At 36.4% G+C, this 18,355-nt stretch overlaps 2 protein-coding genes across 2 annotated transcripts; one reads left to right on the forward strand and one right to left on the reverse strand.

Moving 5' to 3' along the window:
* Positions 1 to 225: 225 nt before the first annotated feature.
* On the forward strand, positions 226 to 10,212 carry oxtr (oxytocin receptor). Its single transcript, XM_015388331.1, has 3 exons — positions 226 to 366; positions 532 to 1,630; positions 8,803 to 10,212. Exons 2-3 carry the CDS (start codon positions 712 to 714, stop codon positions 9,054 to 9,056), a joined length of 1,173 nt encoding a protein of 390 aa, XP_015243817.1. The 5' UTR covers positions 226 to 366; positions 532 to 711; the 3' UTR covers positions 9,057 to 10,212.
* A 4,460-nt stretch (positions 10,213 to 14,672) lies between these two features.
* LOC107093348 (caveolin-3-like) lies at positions 14,673 to 18,144 on the reverse strand. The gene is made up of 2 exons (XM_015388349.1): positions 17,880 to 18,144; positions 14,673 to 16,650 (listed from the first exon to the last, which is right to left on the reverse strand). The coding sequence occupies exons 1-2, from the start codon at positions 17,994 to 17,996 to the stop codon at positions 16,309 to 16,311; spliced, it is 459 nt and encodes a 152-aa protein (XP_015243835.1). The 5' UTR covers positions 17,997 to 18,144; the 3' UTR covers positions 14,673 to 16,308.
* Between the last annotated feature and the right edge of the window lie 211 nt (positions 18,145 to 18,355).

An 18,355-nucleotide genomic window follows, 5' to 3' on the forward strand; every position in this document is an offset into this window, starting at 1 on the left:
TTTTTTTTTATGTATTTGCATCTGTATACATTGTTAGAGATTGACAATAATAAATAGCTTTGGACTTCTCTCCCTCAGGGTGATTCCTGCAGCATCGCCAATTGGTGAAAGTGCGCATATCCACCAAGTGGTGGCGGAGAGATTTTTATTGCTCCTGACGAACTGAGGACCCTATATAGGGGCTCATGCACTGTCTTGCTGCCCATTGTGAAGCTTCTCAGCAGATATGTTAGAGCTACAATTGTTTTCCATTTCTAGTTTTATTTTTTCAATTTAGACTTAGGGAGCAGAACTCCACAGATTGTCATTTTGAGAAGATACATTTCAGATCTTTTGTGCGTTTTGTAATTTTGGATCACACTGCAGGTGAGATGTAAAAAAAAAACACACAAAAAAAACTTAATGATGTTTTTTGCAGATTCACAGCCTTGTTTCGATCATTTCACCCATTCTTTTAAAAAAGTGCCTCTGTTGTTTCTGTTTTGAGAATAACGCATATATTATTTTATCCTACATCCTCTCTTTTTACAGACCAACGGATGACGTCCGACACAACGTAAATTATTTTTACCAAGTGGGAATTATGAACTGTCCCCAAAAATGCCTGATCACCTGAAACAAGGAGGACTTGGGCTCCCTATCCTCTCCAGGTAACCAAACCATTAGACCTCACAGCCCTCTCGCATCTGCAGAGAGGACTGCACTACGGCAATGGAAACGATTTCTAATGAAAGTGACATCTGGCAACTGAACGACTCTTGGAAGAACTCGAGCTTTTTTAATGGGACCGCTGGGTTCAATCAAACGAACCCCCTGAAACGGAATGAGGAGGTGGCCAAAGTGGAGGTGACCGTGCTCGCCCTGGTGCTCTTCCTGGCGCTCGCAGGAAACCTGTGCGTCCTGCTGGCCATCCACACCACCAAACACAGCCAGTCCCGCATGTATTACTTCATGAAGCACCTGAGCATCGCCGATCTGGTCGTTGCTATATTTCAGGTCCTTCCTCAACTTATCTGGGACATAACATTTCGCTTCTACGGACCCGACATTTTGTGTAGGTTGGTGAAATACCTGCAGGTCGTCGGGATGTTTGCCTCCACTTATATGTTAGTTCTGATGTCTGTAGATCGCTGTTTGGCCATATGTCAGCCTCTCCGCTCACTACACAGAAGAAAAGACCGTTTTTATGTGATATTTTCCTGGCTCCTTAGCCTGCTCTTCAGCATCCCGCAGATTTTCATCTTTTCCCTCAGAGAAGTCGGCTCAGGAGTGTATGACTGCTGGGGCGACTTTGTGAAACCCTGGGGAGCCAAAGCATACATTACATGGATCAGCCTCTCCATCTACATCATCCCGGTGGCCATACTCAGCATTTGTTACGGGTTAATTAGCTTTAAAATATGGCAAAACTTTAAGTTAAAAACAAGACGGGAGCAATGCATCAGCCTAACGCCCAAAACCTGCAAAAGCAACACGCTGGCCAGGGTGAGCAGCGTAAGGCTCATCTCCAAAGCCAAAATTACCACCGTGAAAATGACTTTTGTGATTGTGGTGGCATACATCGTGTGCTGGACCCCCTTTTTCTCAGTCCAGATGTGGTCTGCGTGGGATCCAGCTGCGCCTCGTGAGGGTAGGTCTAATGAATGCCCGCTGTGCGCAAAGTAGGTGGATAGCGCGCCATGCATGGTGCATTACGCATTTGGGATACCATACTTTGAAATTGCCACACAGTAAGATTTATCTTCATTTTGTGAAATCTTAAAAGAATGCACATTTTATTGTTTGTCTTTTTTCTGATTTCCGATTTCCAAGAAGTAGCTATAAAGTACGAGTCCCCACATTTTATTCCTCAAAAATTATGCAGTGGAGTTCTGCTCCTTTTTTTTTTTTTACTCTGAACTCCCATGTTTAAAGGGATGTTCTGGGTTTTTCCAGTTTAAGCGCGCTTACCAGAGAGACAATTGCCACAGCTTAAAGACAAAGTCAGTCAGATACACAACGTATAATAAAAGTGGCACAATTCAATCTATTTATAAGTGTTCTTTTTTATATATATAAGATGGGCCCATTTAATGTCATGCAAACGTTTTAACTATCTATTTAAGTACATATTGAAATAACAAAATCTGAAAAATATAATTGACATTTATGGTAATTTCTTTTTTAATTTATAAACAATCATGTATGTTTTGTTTAATTAAATCATTTTACATTGTTACAGCCTTATTCTTCAAAGTCAGGAGATGAGTCTGGTCTGGATTTGAAATGCACTGCAGGTTAACCAAAAGGTTCATGACTGGATCAACTAAATGACTCATAAAGTCCAATTATATCACAGACCTTAACATAAAAATCACTTGAGTTTAAATAATTGATTTTAAATTGCCAAATGTCATAATAGGCATTAATTATAAAATGTTTAAATAACTAAATATTTGTTTGGTATATTTAAACATATATTTACCAGATTTTGCTGTTTTGACTCAGGGGAAATTTTTGGTCCTGTGCTAAAAAAAATGTCTCGTTTTTAATACATGTTATTTCTAATTAACACACTATAACTAAAACATTTGCACATGATTAAACAAAAATAATAATTGGTGTTTTTTTCCAAGCACAGAACCTCCCTCAGACACTCCCTGAACTGCAGACACCCATTGATGAATAATCATTAATCAAATTAGTGTGCACCACTGCACATCAGGAAGCCTGTGCCTGTGGGGGTACTTTGACATTTAACTACAATACACAGGCTCCTACAGGGGCCCATGCATCCACTGTCAGTGACCACACCTTTCAAATCATTATATATTTACCTTTATGTCTTGGCTTTGCCTTTTCCTCTTTTTGCAGAGGTGTGGTAGTAAATGAAATTTAAAACAACATATCACCAGAATTAAGCAATATTTTATGGTAAGGTGTAAAACATAAACGTGAAGAAACATATGCTAATACAAGCTTAACTTTTATATGCAAACATAGCCATTACATTGCATGCAGAACTGCGATAAGATAAAAACTTTTCCAACAAATTCTCTTTCATGCTTATACTTTTTCTAAATAATTGCAATTTTTTTCTTTTTTTTTTTACTTTTTTTTTTTTTTTTTTTTTTTTTTTACAGTTTAGCAATGTGGCAATAAGAATAATTGTCTTGATGGCAAAAAGAGCCCAACAGATTTTGCTTTCAGAAGTGGAGCAGTACGGCTATCGCCATAGTGTTTCGGTTGTTTTATGCATATGAATTGATATTTTATAATTATGCAGGGAGTTTTACAGATTTTATGGACATTGCAATATAAGTAGAACAGGAAAGGAAAACCAGAAAAAAGGAGAAGAGGTAAAAGAAAGGAGATAACGATAAAACATTTTCAGTCTGCTTCATCCCCTGCAAAGAGATGTAATAAGAACAAAGAACAAAATAATTTCTATTTCGACATTTAGAAATTTCTTGATTTCTAAATGTTTTGTAGCTTCCATATGACATTGTGCCCTGCAATGCTTGTATCAAAAAAAAAAAAAAAACAGTGATGCTGAAGTAAAAAGATTTGAATATATCTTCTGAAACATTTGCATGAAGATTTGTTTGCACCTCTTTAAATCAGAAGTCCCCAAAAAATCCCAAGGTTGAACTGCTGTTTAGGCTCCACCAGGCCGCTAGGAGGAGCTCAACAGCAATTCTTATAGGTTGCAGAATTTGTTTTGAATTAGTTTTTTATTCTAAAATTGATTATTAAATATTTGAAAATAAATTTGAATTTCATGAAAAAAATTTTAAAAAATCTATAATTAGACTATAAAAAGACTATAATTTAGTAATAATGAGAAAAAAGTTGAAGATTATTTCTAAATGTTTTTAGATTTAATATTTTATGCTGCCTTAGACAGATTTCATGTAAAATGAAGCTTCCAATTCACCAATTAACGAATCGAAATGTTCTGTGCTTGAAGACACAACCAGTTACTTTGTTGACTTTGATGAGTCTGGATTAAAACTTTGCAAACCAACAGAAAACCAACTTGTCTTCATTCACCTCATGAATGATTGTATACAAAAAAATAAAATCATAGTGAAGCTTGGGCTATTTATTTAACATATTTTCTTGTACAATGAGACCCCTTATTTGCAATCTTGGACAATCTCTTCTACTTTGCAGACAGTTTGATGTATTACAAGTATAGACAAACTGCTTGATGAAACAGAAAGAGGTTGTGACGCCACACCTCTCTGTGATATTTAGAGGGAACAGTGACCAGAGAGACGAGAAACAAAATTGCTTCAGTGTGTATAAAAAATAAAAAGATGAATACATTTCCTAGAGGGTATGGCCAATCAGTGCGGAGAAGGAGGCTGAGTTTGGATGACAGGGAGACTTAGATTCAGCAGTTTGGAACCAACATGTGCCAATGTTTATGTACAAAAGGAGAGCAGCAGTGTCATCTGTGTGTGCTGATAAAGATTTAATTATAGGTAGAGATATAGCAGACAGCTCAGTAAATAAAGCCCATCCAAGATGAAAATGTTTGCATTACAAAACAGTGAAAATTGTCACTAAAATTAATTGAATCTATATGATTTTTTTACATTATTTACCGCACCCATTTAAAAGAACTTTGTAGCAAATATAAGCCCTTAAAAGTAACAAGAGGCTCCAGGTGTATTCCTTCAAGTTTATGAAATAGTTTAGTGGTAAACCGGTTTTCTTTCTTTAAGTCAGTGTGGATATTAGGATTAACTTCAATCCAAGGTGCATGCCACCTATATACTTCACTTTGCCTAACAGTGGGGAGCAATCTGCTGCTTGCCTGACCTTGTGTCTCTGCTCAATGTCCATCTACATGTCTTCCTTTTTATTTATTTATTGTTAGCCTGAAGAAACAGACCCCACACACAAAAAAAAGAAACCTACTGTTGTTTCACCTTTAAATAGCCCAGTCCCATTTCAACCTTTACATTCTTACAGGTAAAAATCAGAAAAAAATTACATGTTACTCTGCTACCTGGAGCAAAACATAGAGCTTTAAGGCTTAGAGGAGCATATTTACTAAGATTTCTCAAATTTATTGAGGTGTTTGCAGATCCAAACATTCATTGTTCTGAAAAATATTCCATTCCATAATTATTTAATTTTTTCACAGTGAAACACAAACTTTATTTTATCTGGTTTTGAGTGGCAGCGAAAAAACTACCATTCTAATGTGGAAGACAAATGATAAAATGCTTTAAAAACCTATTTTTAAAAAAGCCTAAAATGTGTGGCAGGAATTTGTTTTCATCCCCCTTTGCTCTAATATTTCATCTTTCTAAGTTACCCAAATAGCAAAGCCTCAATCTTTGTGTGATTTCATCATGATAAAAAAGGCATCTTATTTGTGTAGCCTACGTTTGTAGCCTGTGTTTGAACAAACAGCATCATAAAGACCAAGAAAAGGAAGGGTTTTTGTGGAGAGTGGTTAAGTTATAAAAATAACCCAAGCTTTGGAAATCTAGAAAAATAAAAACACTGTTAAACCCATCATCTAAAAGTAAAAAATATTGTTACAAATACCTATATACCAAGACCAATCTTAAGAGCTGCAGAGATCTACAGCTCAGACACTGACTGGACAGATGTTGTATACTCCTTGAATCTGGTCTCAGAGGAAGATTGACAATTTGATAGTGAATGTTTAAGAAAAACCATAAGCATTCACAGTTTCCCTCAAGTTGCATTTAGTACACAGCATTCAGGACACAGCAAACTCATCGAATAAGGAGTGTGGTGAGATATTTTTCCTAACTAGATGTTTCAGTCTACATACAAAATGCTGTCTGGCGGAAAACACTAATATTCTCTTTCCAATCTAACCAGACTTGAGTTGTTTTTACATAGATCAACTGGCCACAATTTTAGCTCCTAGCTATGCAAAGCTACGCTGAGAGATAGCTTTTTGTGCATTGACTCTAAAACAGGTTGTTCTGCAACGTAATCCAAAGGAAACTGAATCCAAACAAATGTAGTACTTTTTGCTTTCTTAATTTTAAGGAAAAAAATCATCTGTGAAACATAATTACCAATTTTTTGTTTTCTTAATTTTTTTACATGCATTACTATTAAAACACATTAAATCACAGAGAAAAAATATTTTTTATTCAGTTGTACAGACAGGTTGACACCAGGTGGGCGGTTATCTGTCATGTCATCATTTGACAGACCAATCATATCACAGTTCCTGCATCAGTTCCCTACTGCAACTAAAACCTGAAGATAGATGCACATGTGTTTCCTATTTTCAGCCTGCCCCTTAATGAGAATGAATTCATTATTTATCATCTATACGGTTTATTATAATACTTGGTTTGCTCTATATCTTCCCATTTCCTTGTGAGTTATGTAATAAAGATGATTACTGTTATCCTGGCAAAAAGGGACTCCTGCTTCACCCAACCGCTTTGGGAATTTAACAAAACATTGGAATATACATCTTATAGTATTAAACAATGGGAGGGAAAACTGCAGTTTTTAACTAATGGAGGAGTATACATATGTGTTATATAGGCCAACCCAGCCATTTGTTGGGTTTATTAAGTCTTTTTATGAATGAAATTATTATCTTTAAATTATTTCTATAGAAATCATATGTGATACATTACTAAGATACTCTAAATTGAAAAATTACTTGCAAGACAGAGCCTGTTTCTCCAAGGTCCTCTCCAACAAATGGAATGTCAGCTTTGTGACACTGTGATAATATGACTGAGCCTGGACCTTTCACAGAGAGGAGGTTCACCATTTTTTGCACCTGATCAGGCTTATCAGCATCATTTCTGAAAATGCCAGAAGATGTCAAAATACCCCATTCTCTCTGAGGTTTGTTAGAGGGAAATCAACTGTGTGTGAGTTCACATTTAGCAGCCAGACAGATTTCATTATGTGTTGGACAAAAACAGCTGAAGGTTAAACCTTGACTGAGACACACACATACACGTACAAAATGTTTTGAACAAAAGCATCTCCTTCCTGCCACTGCCCCTATTGGAAGCTGACTTAGACCCTGCTATTGATTTTCATTAAGGGCCGTAATCGACAAAATATCCACCATTCAGTCTATAAAGTATTTTATTTCGTTTAAAGGTCAGGTCTTTTTTCTTTACAAGAAAAGGAAATAAGCCACAACCCAAACGCCTTTGTTGGTTGAATTTGCCCTGAAACATGTAGACAATCCACTTCTCTGTATGGTATGTAATGAATGCAGTGATAGGACACCTGGAAAAAAATCCTTTTTCTGTTTAACATTAAAGATAATTCAGTTTTTACAGCTAAACGAGGTTACTGTTAATAATGTTAACATCACCGTGCAACAGGAGTCTTTCGGACTGGGCAGAATCAGTTCTGACAGCCACACAGATGTACCACCCCCAGGCTGATTAGTCTGTCTTTTCATTTGCTGTGTGATCTATCATTCCCCTGTGAAAACCTCCATTCAGCAAAGGTCTTTTTTTCCACAAAGCCACACAAACGTCAAATTAATTCAAGCCCAGACTCTCATCTCCTTTGATGATAAAACCCTGATAAGCTTCAGATGCACTTTTGCACAATCTGCCTTGCACTACATTCCAAAGGTTCAAACCCAAAGATAGATAGTGAAACCTGCAAATCTGTTAACTGAGGTTAACTTAGTATAGTCATGTTTTGGTCCACAGAGTGACCCATAAAGGACAGCTCCTCTTAATCATGTGTGTAAGACTTTCATACCTTCTAAGATGGCATTTACTCTGAGCTGCCTAATGAATCTATGGGACTGAAGCAATAAGATAAATCCAGGCACAGGCAGACTGAGAAAAGATTAACAACCACTGAGAAGAGGTTAAATACAGGATACAAACCAATTACATGATCGGAAACTCATTTACCAAATGTCAGGTGGACGGTGGAGTTAGCAGTGTAAATGTCATCCAGCCGCCACTTCAAGTTGCTCTCTGTAATGTATCACTGCATCACTGGGCAAGGAATTGTATCACCTTTTCCATCCGTACAAATAAAATTGACCATGATGTATCTAGTCAGTGTTATTTTACTTTAGTCGAAGATTATTTCCCATTCTCTGAGCTTTTCAGTTTTAAGCCGATAATTATTTTGTGTCACATTTTTGTGTTGTGAGTGTGGCTTGAGTCACTGAGAAACCCAACAGGTAAACATGAGTGTGACTGTATGAAGCAGAGATTTTGAATTGATTCCGTTCTTTTAGAAAATACCAAACACTGTTTAATTTACCAAAACTAAACCCTGACACACCTGCTCTATGAGCTCATTCAGGATAAGTACCCATTTTCTAACGATGTGTCACCTCATTAGGGCCGTGGCATTTGCTAATTACCTCTTGCTTATGAACTCAACAATGACTCTGATTACATTATTTCCATTTGGATGTCAAACTGAAAAAGTGAAACATTCAGGCTGAAAAGAGTAATATCTATGTTTTCTGTATCCTCCTGTGCTTAAATGTGCAAAGCTTAGTAGCTATAAGCATATTTGCTTATTGTTGATAACATCCTTGTGATACTTACCTATCATAAACGAGTTAGGGAAAATATTTCCCACAGGACATCAGTAAAAATCATTGCTAATTATATGATTAAAAGGCCTCTCACTTCAGGGGCTATGAGGGCATATATACAGCTATTATAAGATAAAAGTCAACAATTTCCAGCAAATACTTAACTTACAGTACTTGCAGGTTCTCCCACTCAGGGAAAATTAATGCTAAATGATTCCTTCTCCATCTCACAGCAGTAACTTTTATCTGTGTTTCCTTTTATGCAGCCATGCCCTTCATTATCTCCATGCTGCTTGCAAGCCTGAACAGCTGTTGTAACCCCTGGATCTATATGTGCTTTGCTGGTCATCTCTTCCACGATCTGAGGCAGAACTTCCTGTGTTGTTCCACTCGCTACCTCAAGTCATCCCAATGCCGCTGCGAGCGTGACTTTGACTCCAGCCACAAGAGCAACTCATCGACCTTTGCCATTAAGAGCACCAGCAGTCAGAGGAGCATCACTCAGACATCCACCACGTAAGCCCCTGGCCTCTTTTTTCCCCCTTCTCTCCAAAGCTGCCCACTCAGCCTCTCACTACATGCTGCTCCCCATTAATTTTCCAGCGGTTCGATTTCTTCAAAATGCCTCCCTTGGCAAGACTTGCTGTTAAAGCCTAGAAGGGGAAAACAGCCCACACAGTACTTCTGCTTCAGCATAAATTCAGAATTTTACTGTGAAACTGAAAACTGTAATAAACAGATGACCCCTCCATTAGACTTAAATCAGATAATCATGGACTAAAAAGAGTGTTCAGATGGAAATGTTTCTATTTTTTTTTTTGTATATACTTGATCTAAATGTACAGGATGTGTTAACTGCGCATACAAAGTGATTAAAATGAGTATTCAACGGATGTCCATGCACTGTAAATTGTTACAGTTTTTCACACCAGCATAGCTAATGGATGGTCTTTGTGGTTATAAATGTATCTGTTAAAAAATATGTATTCTGTCGTCCAGCTTGTCACGTGTTTGCTCACATATTAACTGTTACTTCAGCTCTTGTTAAATTTAGTATGCCATGCCTGTCATTGCTAACCATCAGAGAAAGGGTTAAAAAACAATAAAGCCTATTAAGTGCAATGAAACCTTTTGATCATGCTGTTATCTTTCATTTCATTCAGGGACAGTGTCATCATCAATGTCAGGTTGTTCATTTAGTGCTCAAATCTCTTTAGTCAAATTTAAGAATACAGTTTCTTGCAACAATAACTATACATTAACTTATTTCACATGATCATGCTGATATACCAACAAACTGTTGTGATTTTTGTAGGACTGAAACTGAAATGAAAACAAAATGGTGTAAAATAATAAGAACAATGATGTAAGGCTTTCAAAAATAGTGTGCTTTGAGTTTGTATTCCGCTCCTTTACTCATCCTAAAATAAAGACCAATGCAACCAGCTGACCTTAGAAGACATCTTATTTCTTGTGTATAACCAGTATAAATCCAACTTGTAACTAAGCGTCTATGTTGATTATGTTTCAAGTACTATTTAGGTTTTAATGTCATTTTAAACTTTAATGCTGTGAATACCAGAACTTTGAAAAATATTCAGCTGTTTATGCAGGGCTTTTGTTCAGTTCTGTCTACAGTATGTGTTCCTGTCTGCAATTTTAATTTAGAACCAAAATAGACAGTGTTATTTCTTATGTTCTTCCAACAGGATGAGCAAAAGAGGAAAATTAGCATATTTTATGTGCATGGATGTGTTTTTTTTTTAAGTTGAAATTTTAAGCTTTTTTGTATTTTCTAAGGCAAAAACTGTATATTACATTTTTTCATAAGTACAATGTAACACCTGTACTTTATTACTTTTACTTAAGCAAAATAATTGAATTGATTAAGTCCTGCATAGATGTGAGTATGTCAATGACTCAGAAAATAGGACCCAGAATTCAGGCAGACAGAACAGGTTTGTTTAAAAATAAAAGGCTTTGTGGACTATCAAGATTGAGTGGTTCGTCAGCTCGGACTGGCTTGCTGGATTCTCTGTAGAGATAGATTCTCAGGTTAGTGACCACTATACTCAGACGGGGAACGATACCGAGCATGTCAGTCACTAACCTGGTTCTTAGTTCTATTTGTGTCCTGAGGAAGGAGTTGGAGCCAGTCGGATGACTTCAACCACAGCTTGTGGTGGGAGCCACCCAGAGAGTTCCAGGAATGAGGCAGAGCAGACTGACGAGCATAAGCCAGCAGACGCAGAGCAGAAGAGTCCAGAGGCAGAATCCAGAGCAGGTGACGAAGCAGATGACCAGATCAGAAGGTCAGAGAGATGCAGAAGAACCAAAGGGAAAATCCAAGCAGGGAACAGATTCAAGATTGTTAACAGGCAGAGTCCAAACAGCAGTCCAAACACAGAAAGGGACAGAAACAGACCAGAACAGGGACAAGTCAAAATTCAAGAATCCAGAGTAAAAAAGGGCAGGAACAACAGTCAAAAGACAACAGGGTGTACTAAATAACTCTCACACTCGGTTTGAATAATCTGGCACTGATGGCTGGAAACAGGCAGCATAAATAGGAGCTGGAACAGGTGGATCAGATGAGGGCAGATGAAAACTGGGCGGAGCTAAGCAGGTGGAAGGGATGAACTAATAATCCAGTCATCAGTACCAAGATCATGACAGACTAGTGCTATGTGTGGTGGAAAGCTACCGTCACATATTTCCCTGAACACATCTCATGGGTGTTGTTCCATGAACAGCACAATCTCCATGGTAATGCATGATCATACCATTGAATATTTTATGCTAAAGGTATAGTGGAGGATGTTCTTTAACCCTGTGAATCATCAAAATAAGTGGTCCTCCTAATTGTTAATCATTCTGGTGATATTTCTTTGTAAGGCTGACCTACTTGCCCGTCCCCATTTTGACTTACCGGTGGTGAGTCTGACATAGTGGAAAAATTGCAAATCTCTTTTGGAAAGTAAGCTTGTATGATTGATGCAAACAGCAATTTTTAAACAGAGGGTGCACCAGGAGAAATGGGCTCTTGCATGCTTTTGCATGCAGTGTTTAATAGGCGTTCCTTCCCAGGAGCAGTTACAAGCTTGTGTATGTGTGTGTGTGTTTTTTTTAAGTGGAGAGAGTGGGTCTTTTCAAAAATTCACGAAAATCCTCCACTATACCTTTAAGTAGGGACAGTAAAAACTTGGTCTCAATTTTAAATACATATCAAAATTAGAATTAGTGGAAAGGATTCAAAGTTGCTTTTAAAAGAGCCTGCATCCTATCTGAGTTAGCTTTAGTTGTTTTGCAATGAACAAAAAAAGCAAAATCTCAGTCAAAGCTGGTACAGCTTTGACCCAGGAAGCCTGAATACATTTGTACCACAATTTCAGAGTTTTAGTTGAAGAAAGTGTAACAAAAAAACAAACAAAAACAAACATATTAGGTATTTTTCTTCCATTTACAAGTAAAGTACTACTTTGTGTTTCTCCACTGCATAAATACAAGGAGACAATGCATCAAATGATGTAGTTGTAACAGCAAAATAGTGTTTTAGGGGTTTAAAGCATTTTCTAGAAACTCTATGGTATAAAAGGAGGGAAAGTATGAAAAGGAATATAAATGCTCCCCATTTTATAAAAGAACAAACACTTTTGTATAGTGTTCCCCACTTATTTCAGCTTGGTTTTACTTATCTGTCCAGTTCTCACTATAGCTGAGGTAAATTCTATTTATGTTACTGAGTCCAACTTTTTAGAAAACTGCAAATTGAATAACATCTATTTGAACAGCTTAGGATATTGAGACTACTTTCTTATATAATAAAACTTTCCAGGAATATTTGATGATTGGCCACTCTAACAATTTAACAGTTTCTTTCTTGTTACATTTGGCAGGTATCAAAATCCTTAAGAAGGTTTTTCTGTCTGCCAACCTTTCTAAAACATTTTTAGAATTCACTCTGCCAAATGCTTTACATTCTTTAAGATGCTTTAGCCAACATTTTTAGACTCCCTTTTAGGTTTGTAAAGCCTTAAAAAAACATAAGTATTCTGGTACAATAGTGGTGGTGAGATGTATTAATTTCCTCATACGTATCCAGCGTTTTTCACCTAAAGAGTGATATTCTTTCTAATGGTTATAAAACTAGTTTTAAGGATTTATTTGGAGGATTCAGGACTTCCCTCTTCTATGAATGCTGATTTGTGTTTGTTTTTAGAAATTGCTAAATTGTTAAGATTATTTCCCTCAGCTACTCTTCATAGAAAACGGTCAGTTACTTTTTCTCTGAAAGACACATTAATTTTGTTCCATGGAACTAGTAATATTATTCTAAGTTTTTTTGTTTTGTTTTTCATGTACTGCTGCCTAGCTAACTGAAGTAGTGAGTTCTCTTTTTATGCTTTTTTTTCACAAGTTAGAGCAGATTTTTTTACACTAATGCAGGAGGGGATTATTGATGATACCAATCCTCATATGTCAAGTCATTGGAATCCGCAGCCATTTCATACATTAACACCTGGTCAATCAGTGTCACATGGAATAGAAACCTTTCTTCACACCAGCAAAGCTGCCAGATAGCAATAAATTCCATACTTGGAAAACATCCTGCCAGTCACTGTGGTGCATGAGATTCTTACTGTTAGAAAACACTGCTTTCATTTAACAACTAAGGACATATAATATAATTTATTCTCAATATGTGGAATCTTTTAAAAAACATATAGAAACATTCTTATTCACAAACGTCCATCAATTATGTTTTAGTTGAATTTAATTAGTTTTATTGTGCCACTGCATGGACACTAATTTAAGATGGTGTGTGCTTTTATCTGTTTTAACTTTTATCATTATTAATTGTGAAAATGTTAAAGAATTTGTTTTCCGTTTGGCAAAATTTGCAGTAATTCATACGTACATTAAACTGAACTTCATGAATTACTGGCCTTATTATTGTAACTATTTTGCTCTAAAATAATCAATAGGTTTTTAAGCAAAACAATTTATTTGAATATAAGTTTAATTGTTTGGGGACTATAGTAAGTTCAGGATCTTAACTCGGGGCCCCTGTGTCAGGGGACCCGGGTCTCCATATCTGGGTTTTTACATTATTGCAATGTAATAAAAAAAAAAAACTCTATTCACACATAAAATACAAGCTGTCAAGGGAAGGTAACAAGCTACTATTTAATTGCAATGAGGATGTTGGTATTAATTGTGCTTCATTTAGAACTAGCGACAAGCTGAGGAGCTATTTAGATAAGGTGAGTTGTAGCAGGAACACATCTAAAACACGCCGGGAAACAGTGCCTAAAGCACTGTTAAGGATGGAAGTTTATTAAGATGATGAGGATTTCCAACCTGAACTGAAAACAGGACCAAACGCGGGAAAATATCACATATCTGGAGACTCCAAAAGACCTGTTGTGGGTTAAGGCGTGTGTTTTATGTTATTAGGTAATAAAAAAATTAATACATTTTATACAAAGGGGGTACTTATATGATTCTCATTTTAAAAAGTATTATTTTTTTTGTATAGAATAACGTGTGAAGTATGATCAGCCGAGCATAAGAAGAAGTACATTTCTACAGTAATTGTCAATTTGTCACTTGAAAAGGTTTCCTTTTTATTTTAAAGGAAGAAAAATTCTAAGAATATCATAATTCAGGTATGACTCACTTACTGGCAATTAATGCCAATGTTAACAAAAATTTACAACTAATGTTATTAGTGTACCATTAACTCAAATCTTTTTAAACAATATCTGCATGCAACATCTCATTCTCAGTCTCGTTGTGTGTTGAACATTGATTTTATTTTCCTTTTCAAAATGCATATGAATAAATTATTACATGAAGATTTTGTATTGAAATAAAAGACCAGTACACAGTGTCCATAGTGAATAACAAGAATGAATAACAAAGCTGGATGTGGTGGCAGCGAACCATGAAGAAATGGTCTAAGAAGAGAACACACTGAAAATACACAACAGCATCCTCTAGTGGGTCCCGGATGGCAGAAGGCTTCAAATAACTTTACTGTAAATGGTTTTTCTTAGGTTTATTAAATTAAAGAACTTCACATAACTGTGAACATAAAGAAGTTTAACATTTGTTTTTCTCCAGCAAATAGGTATTTTATCAAATGTTATATCTTGATGTAGATATCAGATTGATAAACTTGGTTTTTTGAGAAAATAAAAACAAATCAGCTTTTCAAGACTACATCAGAAAGGGAGGTGATACAATAGAAAATTAAACCAACCAAGTGTTAAAAGCACAAAATAGAGTACCTGTAGCAGCTGTATACAATTAATTTCATTCCCTCGAGGTATTTAGTTAGATACATGTAAATGGAAACAAGATAATGCAAAAACCTTGGAAAAGAGGCCAATTAAATGTACACAAATAGCAGTGTCTATCATTACAGTAATATTTGTTCATAAGTTGCCATTTATGCTAAATGCATAAATAGTCCTTCCTCAAAAGTGGACACGCTTTTGTAAAAAGGTCAGGGTTTTATGACATGAAATAATTGAGTCAAGCTAAATCATTTAAAAGCTTTTTACACCAATGTGCTGTTTGCCCTGCACTGTGACAAAAGGCCTCAGATGATAAACTGGCTTTTATTACATTCTCAAACTCCACCTATTTAGACAGTCCTGTTTAATTTAAGTGAGATAAGATAAAAAAATGTGTTCAGAGAAACAAATCTGAATAAAACAAGTTAGCGTGTCCGGCAACATTTGGACTCCTCAACATTTACCAATTCTCTTAAAAGTTCTCCAAATACTTCAGATTTCTCTTCTCCACAGATTTTTTTCTCACATCTATCTCACTTTTACTTTTCACAATGACATTAAATTTTGCCTCTTCAATTCTTTTGTAGACTTTGTGAAGGCAGCCATACCAAGGAGATCGGTACTCTTGTAAAGGAGCTTTTCATCTCATCATCCATATTAATGAAACTTCAGTTCAATCTCAGATAACAACAACTTTGTTTGGTGTTAATATCATGCCCAAAACAGTGTTTTGTGAATAAAAGTGAAATGTTTTCAATTGTTTGTAATGTAATCGGTTTTCCAAGATATCTACATTACTTGTTGAACACAACCTGTAATTGACTAAATGTCTGCAGCTCCTTTAGTTTTGCTTTTATCTCTTGGCAGCTTTTCTGGCCATTTTCTCATCTGTTCTTAAACTTTGGAGAAACCCATGTATTTAGTAATGTCCCTGTTATTGATTGTGGCTGTTATTGCTGTTTGATGGATTTTTGCCTTCTGGCAAATAAATTTGTAGATCCCTTGGAGAATCTATAACCTTTATGGAAACTATAGCTTTGGTTAAAGGTTGCAAATTAACAAATGTCAGGGAAATCCTAATAGAACACTTGAACTTTATTTTTGAGTTTTTATTTTTTGATTTCTTCTCCTATTTGAATCAAATGGGACAAAAAAACTGTTTTTTGGTGTAAGTTGCTGAAATCACTGAAATTCTCCTCATCATAGTGGAGATTTTTGTTCTTTTAGAACCAAAGAAAAGCACAAGAGCTATCAGAGAACCATACTGTCTGCTGCAACTGTCAAAGCCTTATTCATAGTGCTTAAATGCATCTCTGCTCTGGTTCAGATGTTGGAGGGGTGAAAACTGCTTCTGACTATGAGACAAAGATGAGTCGATTGCAAAGCCATATTCCAGGGATGGAGTATAATCAGCTGTATAAAAACATACTAGACTTTCTCAAATCATACTTCAAGCTGCAGTGGGAGTTCTTAGACTTCTTTGCGCAGTGCCACACGCACACTACTGAAAATCTTGCCCAGGGCTTCAAAGAAGGGATCACAGAAGGTCTGAATGCAGAGTGAGTAAATGCGGCTGATGCATTGTGACTCAATCAGGCAGCTCTTGATGCAGGGAACCACAGCCCATATGTGGCAGAAGGAGATGCAGGCAAACAGGAAACCCCAGAGCAAAGCGACTGGGATGCCAAAGACAGCTGACAGCACGCGGTAGCACCAGTATTTGGAGACAGTGAAGGTGGTATAGCTGAGTTTCCACACTCCGTCCAGGCTGTGTGTGCCATCGGGCTCTGCGATTACATCCTCAAACTCCACCTGTTGAGACAGTTTAAAGATTAATCCATTAGCACAAATATTCTAGGGGCACAGCTTTTACACTCCTGCTAAGTCCAGACCTCAAAAAGCTACTTCTAATTAATGTGAAATGTAAGGTTTTAAATTAGAAAAATAGTCAAATGTATGCAGATAAATTTATGTTTTCACTACATGTACAGTTGCAATAAAAAAAAACAGAAAAATAGCTTTCAAAGAAGCAGGAAAAGTCAAAAAGCCTTCTTCTGGCTTTTTTTTTTTTTTTTTTTTTTTTTTGCAAAATCAAATCCAGACTAATGCAAAATTCATGATAGAAATGCTCTACAACGTTAGAACCTGTTTTTGGATTGTATTACTACCTAGCACTCTAGAAAAAAAAGGTCATTAAACTGCCAGCTAAAGATCTGCATCTAACTGCTGTTAGTTATCATCAGTAATCAAACTTCTGCAGGCAGACATATGCTGCACATCTGAGGCCTTTTCTTACTCTCAGAATTAGTCCACAGAAATGGTATGGCAAGTAGTTAAGTAATAAGTAGGTCCCCATAGAAATAACTCAAAATGAATGAATGACCAGATTTAAGCTGCTACATATTCACCTCTGCAGGGGTAGATCATCAATAATCCATTACACATGGTTGCACTATTATTTAAAAATATATAATATTTATTGTCTATGATCATGCAATAATTTTTACAACATTCCTAAACTCTACAGTTTAAATGTAGCTTTCTCCATAGCGTTTATCTACAAAGTCCAGTTTTCTAAAAATTGATACAAACTGTTTTTACAATTTTACAAAAGTAAGACAGGGTGTAACTAAACACTTTAATAACCATGGCATATGACCTCATATGCCACTAAAAACATAATTTGATAAAAGAAACAAAAAATACTGAAGTAAAGAAATCTTGACAGCAAAAACATTTTTTTTATAGTATTTCCATAACAACAAATAAAAAAAATAGTCTGAGAAAATCAGAGCCACAGCTCCTATCAGTTTCAAGCTCCTTCCAGCCCATCCCCAAAATAAATCTTTGCACTGCTTGAGCAACAGGAATAGCTCCTGTTCTATTTTTAGTTTTTCTGCTAATACAATGCCTTGTTCTACTGTTAGCATTCCTGCCACCTGTTGCAAATGTATCTTCATTGCAATAATGCAATTAAAGACGGTAGGTTTCATCCCTAAAACTTTTTCAAAGATAGCTTCTTTCCTCCTTTCTGCACAAACCTTCACCACGTCCTCATTGATTTGCTTGGGGTCTCTGTTGATTAGATCAATCTCCTTGGTGTGGCTGTCCTTCACAATCTTCTCCTCATTGATGTTATACTGGTACTGATCCGCCATGATTGGGCTTACAGGTCCAAGGTCTAGCCAAAGACAAGAGCGCTAAGAAGCTTTCTTGAAACTACACACAGCAGTTCTCAGTTCAGTTCTGATTCTTTCTGTTGCAAGACTATGACGCTCCCCTCTGACATGCCAAGGGACAGCTGCTACGGGTGCCCTGGCAGAAATGATGGCCCTGTCTCCACCCTGTATGCACACACTTTACACAAATACACATCCCTGTACACACAAACTTGTCTCAAAAAAAAAACACTCACACGCAAACACAACCCTAAAACTGTACACTCACACACATGCACGATGTAATGGCCACAGAAAAGGAATGCCTTAAAGAAGAACCCAGAGTGTCATATTTCACG

Source organism: Cyprinodon variegatus, unplaced genomic scaffold (assembly GCF_000732505.1).
Source record: "Cyprinodon variegatus isolate N-32 unplaced genomic scaffold, C_variegatus-1.0 Scaffold420, whole genome shotgun sequence".
Taxonomy (NCBI): Eukaryota; Metazoa; Chordata; class Actinopteri; order Cyprinodontiformes; family Cyprinodontidae; genus Cyprinodon; species Cyprinodon variegatus.

Coding starts and splice junctions, on each gene's coding strand:
- oxtr (XM_015388331.1), top strand. CDS start 712: ATGGAAACGATTTCTAATGAAAGTGACATCTGGCAACTGAACGACTCT. Junction 1,631..8,802: donor TCCAGCTGCGCCTCGTGAGG/GTAGGTCTAATG, acceptor CCTTTTATGCAG/CCATGCCCTTCATTATCTCC.
- LOC107093348 (XM_015388349.1), bottom strand. CDS start 17,996: ATGGCGGATCAGTACCAGTATAACATCAATGAGGAGAAGATTGTGAAG. Junction 16,651..17,879: donor TCAATGAGGACGTGGTGAAG/GTTTGTGCAGAA, acceptor CTGTCTCAACAG/GTGGAGTTTGAGGATGTAAT.